The following is an 11,415-nucleotide window of genomic DNA, read 5'->3' as shown; positions in this document are numbered from 1 at the left end:
TACTTTTGATAATAAGTTCAAGTAGCATACATTTCGTTAGTAATAATTGTCATTTTCTCAAGCGATTTAAACACTTTATCTAGGGACGTAACAGTAAAGAAATTTTCATCAAAAAATCGTATAATAAACATTTTTTTTCAAAATTATCTTACGAATGTACATTTTCTATGTATGATACTTTTGAAAACTTCGTAGATAATATTTAATATACAGCGCATTTTTATCGTAAATAAGATAATTACATTAATCAAGTAATAGCACTTTTTTTTTTTATAATAAGAAGCACGTACAACTTATTTCAATAGTATATTCAATAATATATTCTTCGTTAGCATACAAAATATTTGTGATAGCATGTAAAGATACTATAAATGACCCCAACAAAACAACTATAATTGTATCTTTTAACGTAGCTCGATTGAATTGTGGAATACAATCGAATTTGAAAATTATCAAAAGTGAAGAAAATATGATATAATAAAACTTTTAATATTTCTTTATAACAGAGTAACATTATACTTCTCATCGTAACCATTTATACTCAAATTTCAATATGAAAGTCAGTAGTCCCTATTTTGTAATTTAGTGTAATGATAATTTTTTACTTTCAGGTACAAGACAAGCATATAGATTATTTATAAATAATCAATTACAGAGAAAATTTTATGAAAGATATAATGTAATGATATAACATACATTTAATGTTTACATGAATGTCCAATTTTAACATTTTCATGTTATTTTTTTGACATATTTTTTATTATTACAATTTTTGCATCACAATTTATGACAACTAGCTTTATGGAAGCACAAGAAGACTATTGTATCTACAATTTCAAGTTTTAGAAACTAGAATGAGTTTTGGAAGGACATGATACCAATAAAATTGGATCTTTCATATAAAAGGAAGAACAAATTTTTCTTCTTAATTTTTTTTATCTTCCATGTTGAAATAAGTAAATTTATGACTATAAGATGAAAAGACAAAGGAAGGCAGACATGGTCAGAAAAGGAGAAAGCCATTTAAAAATAAATAAAAGATTGTTACGAAATAGTCGTGTCCATGAAAAGCAAAAATTATAAATTCCTACAAAAACTATTAGTTACATAAATGAACATTAAAAAGATTCAACGTAATTTATTTTTAAACATATTTTGCTTTAAAACTTTTTCTCAAGAATCTATTTGATTAACAAAATTATTACTTTGTATCCAATTATTAGTAGATAAAAATTATTTTATCATAGCATTCTTGTTTAACATATCTTTGTTTGTATATGTTTAGTAAGAATAATATAACAGTAATATATAGCTTTAAGTCATAAAATTAATATATAAGACGACTAGGACTTAGTAAAATTATTATATGAAAATATTATAAGACTTCTGACTTCATATTATATTTAGTAAATTATATCTAGTAAATTATATGTATGTATGTATACGCTTGTGTGATTATATGTTTATAATTATATAATTATTACTATTATTTGTATGAAATTAAAAGTCTTACAGGACCTACAGAAAACGCAAATTATAATTTATTTTCTATCATTTTTTAAACGTTTGTAAATTATGAATTTTTCGTGATATACTTATAGCCATTTAAAACAATTTTTACTATGTAATTATACAATTAGTTAGAATCGAAGTAAAACACAAGATATTAATATTTTTTATCATCGTAGAATATACATAATATATTGTTAAAAGCAATCAACAAAAGAACACAATAAAATGAATGTTACGTTATGCAGTGCTATAAGTATTCTATTGCATACATACATATAGTATGTGTCATATACATCTTGAAACAATTAAAAAGTATGAATAAGCTAGATATCTTTATAAAGATTTTAACAATAACTGTATATAATGTATCAACAATAATGATAATTACAGATGTATAACGTCAGCAATCAGCACCAAAATAATTAACTGAAATAACTTTGATTTGATTAAAAAGTACCTATGTATAATATAGGTAGATTATAGCTTATATGTAAGCACTGCTGGATGTACCTTACAAAGGTTTGATTAAGAAAATATTTAAGAGTCATAGGATTTGTGTTAGTAGTCTCCCTTTCTGTTTATTTGTCTGTCTCTCCTCATTCTTTTCTTTTCTATTTTGGTTATTCCATGTACCTCAGCATTATATTATACCTCAGGTATTAAAGTATTTTTTCTTGAAAGTAACATTATCGTTATCCCAAAAATAGATAAATCGCTTTTAACTTTAGTATTTCCTTTTTCCAATTGATTGTGTTGGGTCTACTGTATATGAGAAAATATATTCACATCTATTGCTGCTTGTTTTATAAATATACAAGGAATATATGAGTATTTGGTGCAAAGAAGTATCGATGACTTAAATTTTTGAAAACTATAATTACAATTCTACTTTGTGTTTTCATGCTCGCGATATTATTTCGTTATTCCCACAAAGAACATTTTGCATTACACAAAGTATATCTGAATTTGTAATTAAAAATAATTACATAATCACAAAAATACGCTCTGGATAGCACATTTTTCCATTTAAACGTGATAACAGTTTTTCGTGTCATATAATTTGATTTGTTTAGGAAAGCGTATATACTTGCAAGTTCACTGAAGCAGTGCAGAAATATCCCATATTTTAATTAAGCGATCTTGTCCGATAGTCAATAATCTTCGACGTGGAGCATCTAAATCCATTCCAATAATACTATGTTTTGCATCATGAAATGATGCAAGAGATGTTTGGCTGTACGAAGAGATATATAGCAGTTAAGTTACAATTCTGTATTACATATACCGTTAATACCTACTTGGCAGCTTTAAGTTGAATATGGCATGGATCGCACACTCGAACTTCAAATTCAAATCCCATGGATGGGATCGGTGTTCTTTGAGAAGTGCAACGAGCGCACAAAGCGCGACCACAATGACGACAATGATGTTGCCTTAAGCCTATCTGACGCTGATCCATCATTGCTTTTATATTCCAGAAAAATGGTCTCCCACAGGCCTGTACACGATAAAAATTCTAGACGTAGTCTATGATCATATAAATTTATGGGTCGTATAAAATAAATAATATACAAACATACTTGGCATGTATCGGATTCAACCCAAGGTGCTGTTTCTCTCCTATTTGCAGCCATATCCCAACAAACAATCACTGCATCTTCTCCCCCAGATAGTAATACACGTTCTGTACTTGCATAGCAAAGTGCTGTCACTTTGTTACTGAAATATGTACATTTCTAGATGTAGAAGACATTTACAAGGAAGGTAAAGAAGAGAATACAAACTGAATTTTATACGTTGTAAAACAAATTCAACGTTCTATGACAGCATATAAATGTATTATCATAAAACTACTCGTAATTATTCTATCTTATGTATTAGAGTTACTTTAGCTTACTGATGGCCTTGAAGTTCATATGCCGTGCCTTGACGTCCTCCAATATCCCACACTATAATACTTTGATCAAAACTGCCAGAAAACAGAAGCTGCTTCTCAGAATCCCATGCTAAAGTATGAATGCTTCCTGTATGTGCTTTCAGCATGGTAATGAAAGTAACACCGTTAGTATCCAATTTTAACATTGCTATTTGTCCAGAATAATCTCCCACAAAAGCGTGTTTAGATTGTGCATCAAATCTGAATTAGTTAAGCTAATATATAAATGCAAACGTTTATTAACTAAAATATGATATGTTACGCATTATTGAAACATATGAAGAAACAAATTGAAGAAAGGATACTGTAGAGCAGTATACCATGCATCTGTTTGATATGATCCTAATTTCCTTCCAGTATTGGAACAATGTAATTGAAATAATTTATCACGGCCTATGCTCAATACCCACTCGCAATTTGGCGCATATATAACTCCAGAAACTCTTGCCTGATGTGCTAAATATTCGCGCATACCAGTCATACGATTATAATCTTGCTCCAAAACAAATTCCTAAAATTATGAATTTTACAAAGCACAAAATATTACTTCTTATAAAGACATTTCTTAAATCCCTATATCACATACATTTATATTTCCATTTTCAAGTCCAACAAATAATTGCCTTGTTTCTACGCAGTAATGCATAGAAGTTGCACCAACAGCCATGTATTGGCAAACGCTTGGCCAGTAATGGCCAGAATCTCGTTTCAGCCATACTCTGACGGTTCTGTGAAAACAATAAACTTGTCTCATCTATATAAACTTATTTAAAAATAATAAAAATCATACCGTAGAATATAGATAAAGAAATATAAATATGATACAAAGTAAGTTTCCTAATAAAAAAACAGAAGATCCGATAAATTGATAATATAATTAACGTAGAATGTTACATGGTATACTACATAAAAAATAATGAACGAATAAATAAATAATTTAATTTATAAATATTAACCGATAATTAGGAGTTTTGTTGTCAAGCGACAATAATTAAAACTATAAATACAAAAGAAAATGATAAAAAAGAAACAATATGAGAGCTAATTAAATCAACCATATTATAATACGGGCAGATAAGTTGTCAGACCGTAGAATACATAAGCATCACGTACCTGTCATCGCAAACGCTAATTACACCGTCTTCCCGCGGGATGATTATAGCCGCGTTAACGTCGTCGTTACAGCCTTCTAATTTCGACAAAAGTACGGGCTTACGACTGGAACTAAACTTGTCGTGATTCCCTCCGGGCGCGGGTTTTATTTCTGCTGCCATTTCAAAATCAAAGTAGTAACCTTATAAATGCGAATGTCATTTGACAGTTGCCGGACTTCGACGTTATTCACAATTTATGAATCGTCATAAAGTTGGAAGATAAAATTCGAAGCTATGTGACGGCAGAGATCCTGCCGGTATAATTTAGAAAAGTACATTATATTTTAGAAAAGCGCCCTACGGTAAAGTCGATTACGTTCTAATCGACAATGATCTCCGTTCACAGGCGGGAAAATATCAATATTCAATATCTTTCAATCCTGTGTATTCAATACTACTTATCTAGAAGTGAAAATCTAAAAAATTATGTAAACTCTAATGCTACGTGATGCCTTAAAATGTTTGCGACGATGGTTTAAGATGACTTCGTTGCTCTTTCATTCCATTTTCCTTTAAAAAGTAAACAAGATATAAACTCGTCTATTTCCTTATAGGAAAAAATTCGAATAATTATTAGTACGAGGCATACAAATTTAATCATTTGTTATTATTCAACGTCAAGATACATCAGCAATGTCTTTTTCTTCGTTCGAGGATAAATTTTTATCTTCTACCACCTGCTTACACTTGTGTGAGATTATATTACCGAGGCAACAAAACTAATCAAGAATTGCCATCATTTGCCACGATCCAGAAAGGATCGTTTGGCATGGCGGCAAAGAACCTGTTCTGTTTAGTTCACTTCAACTTATTATAAGTAGTGATCAGTAGTTATTATCATGACTCGTTTTTTCGCTTACGTAACTATATATTGCATTCCTATCAAGGTGAATTTTTTATATCGGTCGTATCAGTCTGTATCGTGGTGAACTTCGAAAAGATTAATCGTATGAGGATCAACACGAAAGTGAAGTAGAAACGTAAAAAAGAGTATAGAATATTAGTTTGACAGTTACGATCGAACCGCCCGAACGAAACGTAAACAATCACCATGGCAAAGTACGAGAAGATTGCGTAATCGTAGTATTATCTAATTATAGTATTGCACGGCTAATTTTAATTCAATGATAATGGTTTGCTCACTTTTGACATGCTGTTGTGAATGAATGGATTTATATGTGTGTGCGTGTGTGTGTGTGTGTACATGTGTACATCTTAAGTTCATGAATTCATTATTTTTCTCTGATAATGTCTCTCTTTAAATCTTTAATATTTGTTAAAGAAAATGGTGACTTTAAACTCGTGTGAGTCTTTCTACGTTTAATGATATCACAAATTTATTAGATGATGATATCTTTACTAATAAATCGCAAGCATGTAATATTTTGTGTAATAAAATAATACGCTAATTTAGATTCTCGTTTTTATGTATTAGTATCATATGTACGTAATAAAAATATTATTGACCTTTCTAAATGTTCTACTTAGAATACGTTCTAATCATTCTTATCATACAAGTATACGTTATACGCTTTTATAAATTAAAATTTTATAACAACTGTAGATTTGTTTTAAAATTTACAAGCCTTTATTTGTAGGGAAATGATGATAGTTTTTGTCTTTGACACATCAAGATGTTGTAAAGAAGAAGATGATCCTGCAGAAGCAGTTATGTACTTCCATCCAGCATGGGTATCACCTACTCAAAGACTTGCTTTAGCAGGCCAATTGATGGGTGTTAATCAATTTTTAGCAACATCATTTTCTCCACCACATTCGATTTCACTGCAAGGTGGAAAATTTGTTTTCAAAAAGTTTGGTCAATATATACTTGTAAGTAATTTTCAATGTGTTTTCACTTTATCAACGCTTACTAGAATAAAGTATTCTTAGACTTTGTGATGTTTAACAATCTATTAATAATTCCAGGCAGTAGGAACAGACAGGAATATACATGATTGGGTTTTAGAAAGAAGAGCAAATACCTTGGAATCGATATTGAAATTTTTTCACTGCGATCTTGTAAAAATATCAGAATCTTTCAATAATGATAGAAACAAATTTACTGAGAAACTATATCAAATGTTTGAAACTTACTTACCAATTCTTCAATACAGTGCCAATTTATTTTCTAATATTCCTGTTATTAAACTTCCAAAGGTTGATACAAATTGATATTATATAGAATATTTTTTAGAACGGTATAGATCAGATATAAATATTTTATACTTACAGAGTGCCAGTAATATATTTTTGGAAGCAATACAAATTTTACAGTATTGTCAAGAGACAAATGGAATTATGGGTGGTGCTCTATTTTACAATAACAAGTATAGGAAAGCATAAAATATTATTTTATAATAGAAATTATAGAAATAATAATTGTGTTAATATCATTATTCCAGGGTAGTTGCAACACAATTGAGTGCAGATTTAACTAAACAAATTGTTATAATGGATCCATATAGAATAAAGGTATAATGTTTTTCAAAGCATTTATATATTTTAATATTTATGTTACAAACAGACTAACAATAATTTGGAACTGTTAGGCACCTGCAGAGAGAGTAGATACAGAATTTCATTTGCCTGTGGGAGTTCAACTACTACGAGTATACATACAAGAAAAACAATATACTAAGTTAGTACAGGAAGCAAATAATGAACGTTATTTTAATTCGTATTTAGATTCCATGGCACAGAAATTTTCCTCTCAGAAAAAGGTACAATTAGATTTAAATGTATACTTATTTATATATTTTAATATACACGCACACATATACACGCATGTATACACACATACACGTATACACGCGCACATATATATCATAGATACATACATTATATATATTTACAGACCATGCGTAAGAACAGTATGAAAGAACCGCATCTAACAAAACGCGACACATCACGAATTTTTACGGTACCTGAAGAAGGGGAGTTAGAACCAATGCACTGCAATAATGGTGCGACTAGTATTTCTTCTCTTCCTATTACTGCATATAGTTCACCAGTGAAGCGTAAACAAGAGTATAAAATAGAAGGATACGAATGTACGAATCCACAAACACCAAGCGTTTGTTCTACACCTCTTAAAGATGTAAATAGAGTTCTACATGGATCAGCAGTTTTAATATGCAATATGAATGATAATGCAGATATTTCAAAAGAAAAAGAAGTAAAAGAGTTAAAAGAAATAAAAGAAAATATGGATGATATACCAGATGTTGTCAAAGAAGCACTTCGTTGTAAACATTTAAATAAACTAAGGAATCCTTCTACCAGAAGAAAATCATGGAGAAGCAAAGATTTGATCAAAAGAAGTTTAAGCACATCTGATTTAGAAGCTTCTTTAGATAAGATTTCTCCTGATATACCGCTTAGAACATATACATTAGGATTACCAAAGTTAAATAAAAATTTGCATATTAATTATGACATTGACATGTTGCCAAATAAATTGTCAGAGAAAAACATTTTTCATACAATAACTGATCCATGTTATCCAGTGTTTCGTTCTGATGGATTACCTGTTTCGCAGGCACTGTATGAACAATATATAGCTTCACATTATGAAGAACTTAAAGATGATAGTACTACAATTAATAATTATACTGACAATCGTTTTCTTAATTTATCGGATTCCTTAAATAAACTGTCTAAAACTAATAACGAAAGTGCTGCTGGAGATATAAAGAAAGATGAAACTGCTGCATCTTTTAATATGGAGCTTGATAACAAAAGTAAACAAGAATCTAATAGAAAAGCCATGAGTTTACCTTTGAAACCATTAAATATTTTGGATAATGATGACAAACGTAAATCAGAACCCGAATGTAATAACGAATACAATTTATTGCAGAAAAGAAAATTAGAAGGCTTACAATTAACGCCTCTTATGTCTAAATTGACCTTACTTGCTGATGAACGAACCAGTGGTTTTTGCAGTAAAGAAACAACACCTAGTGAATTTCGTGATATATTTGGATTTTCTGCTGCAACGAATCAGTTATTGAAACAGAAATTAGAAGCGGTAAGTAAGGAAACAGATAAAGAGAATGAAAGTAAATTGGATGAAAGTGAATGCATCGGTGCTACTAAAGATGAAAGTAATATAGTACAAATTGAATTATTCCTTTGTGGACATCAAAATATGGTCTTGGTTTTATTAATGGAAAATGGAACTGCTAACAATCCAGATTTAATACATTCTCTTGTAAGTCACTTCTTACATATTCATAAATTGTATTAATTGATATAACGCTTATTGTTATTTAATTATTTCTGTTATAGTGGCAGACTTGTATCAAGACACTTGGCAGACTTGAATCTCAATTGCAACAATGTTTAGATCCCCTTCCATCAAACGAAAATAAAGAATTATATAGCATTTTGAGTGTTGATGCAGAGTGGGATACGATACATCGTTCTGGACTTTGGGGAGTTACAGAATTGGATATAGTATCATGTCTTCATGATAGATTCAAACAAGCCAGTAATCTTACTGACGTTATTGTTCGGTGAGTTGAAGTAATTTTTAAGTTTTTTAATTAATTTTTAAGTTTTTTCATTAATAAAGAAAGTATATAGAAAAGCAAAAAGAGCATCATAAAATTGTGATATATCGAGTATATTTTCTATTGTACATTATATAGGACTGAAGATGCTGTTGTTTTTGGTAATCAATGCGGACAGATAGAAGTATTTTATCAACAAGCAGTAGCTCCAAATATATCAGGGGGTCTTCCAACACCAGCAGATTTAATGGGAACTATATCTTTAAAAGCTAAACGTAGACTTGAAAGAGACCATGGAATTGTATTACTATAAAGTTAAATTATTTTAGCAAATTTATGATTTTTAAAGTGATATATAAATTTAATTCTCTATTTATTAACATTAAATAGAGTCCTCTAAAATGATTTTATTAAGTATTATATGTACATAGATTTTTTAAGGTAAATTATTATAAGTAAATTCATATATTGAGTCATTGACATATCTGAAGCCTAGCTTATTCGTACGAGAACGTAATGAGTGATCTGTAATAATAATATTATTGCTGCTTATTGTTTATAACTACGTACAGGCCATTTATATATTTTGTGAAAAAAAAAAAAAAAACAATTTAACAATGGTTTCTCGTTCACAAAAAGTACTTAAACGTTTCATTGATAAAAATGATCAAGAATGACTTTTCCGACATAAACTCGAGGTACATATTTGTTAACGGAATTTTCAAAATTAATATCATTTAAATTTTTAAATTTAAGTTTTAATTTTGACTATTGTGTATATGGTATTTTTAACTTGTTATTTTAATTTTATTCGTTTATACATATTTTTTTTCTGGTAGAATGATTTATTTATATGATTATAGATCCTAATTAATATTAATTATTAATTGTTTTCAGATATTTCTATAAATATTATTATAGTCTATAAAATCTTTTATATATTGAGTTTTACCATTTTTATATATTTATAATTTATATTTTTGTATATTTTACTTCTATACTTATTGATAACTGATCTTTTCTTATAATTTCATATTGTTTGGGGAATACCATTATGTTACTGAGAAAAAAGTTTTATATCATTCGCCAGCAGTATTTGATAATTGAACTGCTACGAAACATTATTTTCTCAAGTACAACAGATACTATATTTTGATACATATAAATAATGTGATTTATATCCATAATTGTTAACACATTCAGTAATATAACTGAAGAAGTTTGTCCAAAATGTAACAAAAAAGAGGACTAAATATAAAAGTGTCCTTATATCTCAGTTTTCTATCAAGCAAAATCATTTGTATGTCTATCAGCCTCTTTTTTAAAAGATCTCTGTCGAATTAAACTATACAATATTTATATAAATGATAATACACATCAATATAATATGTTGAAAACTGAGTTTAATTCACTTTTATTGCCTCTTTTAAAACTAATTTTAATGTGTATATGTACATTCCATATAACAAACAATCATAAAAAATGTTTATTCTTTAAATAGTTAAACGATCACTTTATAATTCACTTCAAAGTTACATCTAATGTAACAAATTTGTACTCGTAGTTGCATTTTAGATCTTAAAACTGATGTATACCAAATATTCAGCAACTCAAGATATTAAATTCAAGTTAACGTAGGAGTATTCTGATATGAATGTAGGATAAAAATGATATCACAACTTATTCTTATGTGTTACTACTTTTCAACGATATTCTTGTCATTGCATTATTATATTATTTTAGAACATAAAATATGTTATTTTATAATGTATGCAATACATTACAACAATTAACATAAAAAATCTAGTACTTAGCAATGTACTTACGTTCTTCATACATATGTTTATCTCTTTTATTAAATTAGTTTCTTCTATAAATATATAGAAATGAATGTATAACAAAGTTCGGATAAAATTAATCTGGAGCTTGCTGCTCTATTACTAGAGATACGATGTAGTGCTGCTGATGATTAAATTAAAAAATTAGTATAAATTGTAGATTTCGATGATAGAAAAATAATCACTGTACTTGAAAGAACTAAATTGTAGATACTCTCGATATTTCATTAAGTTGTAATCATTTATCGATAGTACTTAAAACATGCTTTTTGTAATTTTATCCGTCGCATAGTCTAGTCCTCCGAATTACTTTTTATAAAAGGAAATATAGTCTTGTCTGCTAAATAATCCGCATTATACCTTGAATCACCAGATAATTTATAATTTACAAATATATGTTTTAATTTAATGATTGTGAGTAATTCCAAAATAACGACGAAGATATAAATCGAATGAAA

At 28.7% G+C, this 11,415-nt stretch overlaps 2 protein-coding genes across 4 annotated transcripts; one reads left to right on the top strand and one right to left on the bottom strand.

Annotated features, from left to right (window-relative positions):
- Positions 1-2,247: 2,247 nt before the first annotated feature.
- LOC122632870 (WD repeat and FYVE domain-containing protein 2) lies at positions 2,248-4,864 on the bottom strand. The gene is made up of 7 exons (XM_043820140.1): positions 4,562-4,864; positions 4,035-4,176; positions 3,754-3,959; positions 3,410-3,649; positions 3,093-3,231; positions 2,811-3,010; positions 2,248-2,746 (listed from the first exon to the last, which is right to left on the bottom strand). Exons 1-7 carry the CDS (start codon positions 4,720-4,722, stop codon positions 2,608-2,610), a joined length of 1,227 nt encoding a protein of 408 aa, XP_043676075.1. The 5' UTR covers positions 4,723-4,864; the 3' UTR covers positions 2,248-2,607.
- Positions 4,865-4,999: 135 nt separating this feature from the next.
- On the top strand, positions 5,000-9,599 carry LOC122632863. 3 transcript variants are annotated; one of them, XM_043820125.1, is made up of 9 exons: positions 5,000-5,661; positions 6,201-6,435; positions 6,532-6,762; positions 6,838-6,938; positions 7,008-7,077; positions 7,155-7,325; positions 7,460-8,818; positions 8,896-9,122; positions 9,258-9,599. In XM_043820125.1, exons 1-9 carry the CDS (start codon positions 5,654-5,656, stop codon positions 9,430-9,432), a joined length of 2,577 nt encoding a protein of 858 aa, XP_043676060.1. In that variant the 5' UTR covers positions 5,000-5,653; the 3' UTR covers positions 9,433-9,599. The 3 variants fall into 3 exon arrangements, with proteins under 3 accessions (XP_043676060.1, XP_043676059.1, XP_043676057.1); XM_043820124.1 differs by lacking the exon at positions 5,000-5,661 and adding an exon at positions 5,778-5,906 and having other exon boundaries at positions 6,838-6,932; XM_043820122.1 differs by lacking the exon at positions 5,000-5,661 and adding an exon at positions 5,778-5,906.
- Positions 9,600-11,415: the final 1,816 nt, after the last annotated feature.

This window comes from Vespula pensylvanica, chromosome 11 (assembly GCF_014466175.1).
Source record: "Vespula pensylvanica isolate Volc-1 chromosome 11, ASM1446617v1, whole genome shotgun sequence".
In the NCBI taxonomy this organism is placed as follows: Eukaryota; Metazoa; Arthropoda; class Insecta; order Hymenoptera; family Vespidae; genus Vespula; species Vespula pensylvanica.
The sequence above is the reverse complement of the archived record's forward strand: the minus strand, read 5'-3'. Positions and strand labels throughout refer to the sequence as shown.

Bases quoted from the DNA above. Each gene is read 5' to 3' on its own strand.
- LOC122632870 (XM_043820140.1), bottom strand. From the start codon at position 4,722: ATGGCAGCAGAAATAAAACCCGCGCCCGGAGGGAATCACGACAAGTTT. The intron at 3,650-3,753 runs GTATCCTTTCTT...TAACTAATTCAG, and splicing joins GCATGGTATACTGCTCTACA to ATTTGATGCACAATCTAAAC. The intron at 2,747-2,810 runs GTAGGTATTAAC...CTCTTCGTACAG, and splicing joins ATTCAACTTAAAGCTGCCAA to CCAAACATCTCTTGCATCAT.
- LOC122632863 (XM_043820122.1), top strand. From the start codon at position 5,851: ATGTCTCTCTTTAAATCTTTAATATTTGTTAAAGAAAATGGTGACTTT. The intron at 6,939-7,007 runs GAAAGCATAAAA...TCATTATTCCAG, and splicing joins TTTTACAATAACAAGTATAG to GGTAGTTGCAACACAATTGA. The intron at 7,078-7,154 runs GTATAATGTTTT...TGGAACTGTTAG, and splicing joins TGGATCCATATAGAATAAAG to GCACCTGCAGAGAGAGTAGA.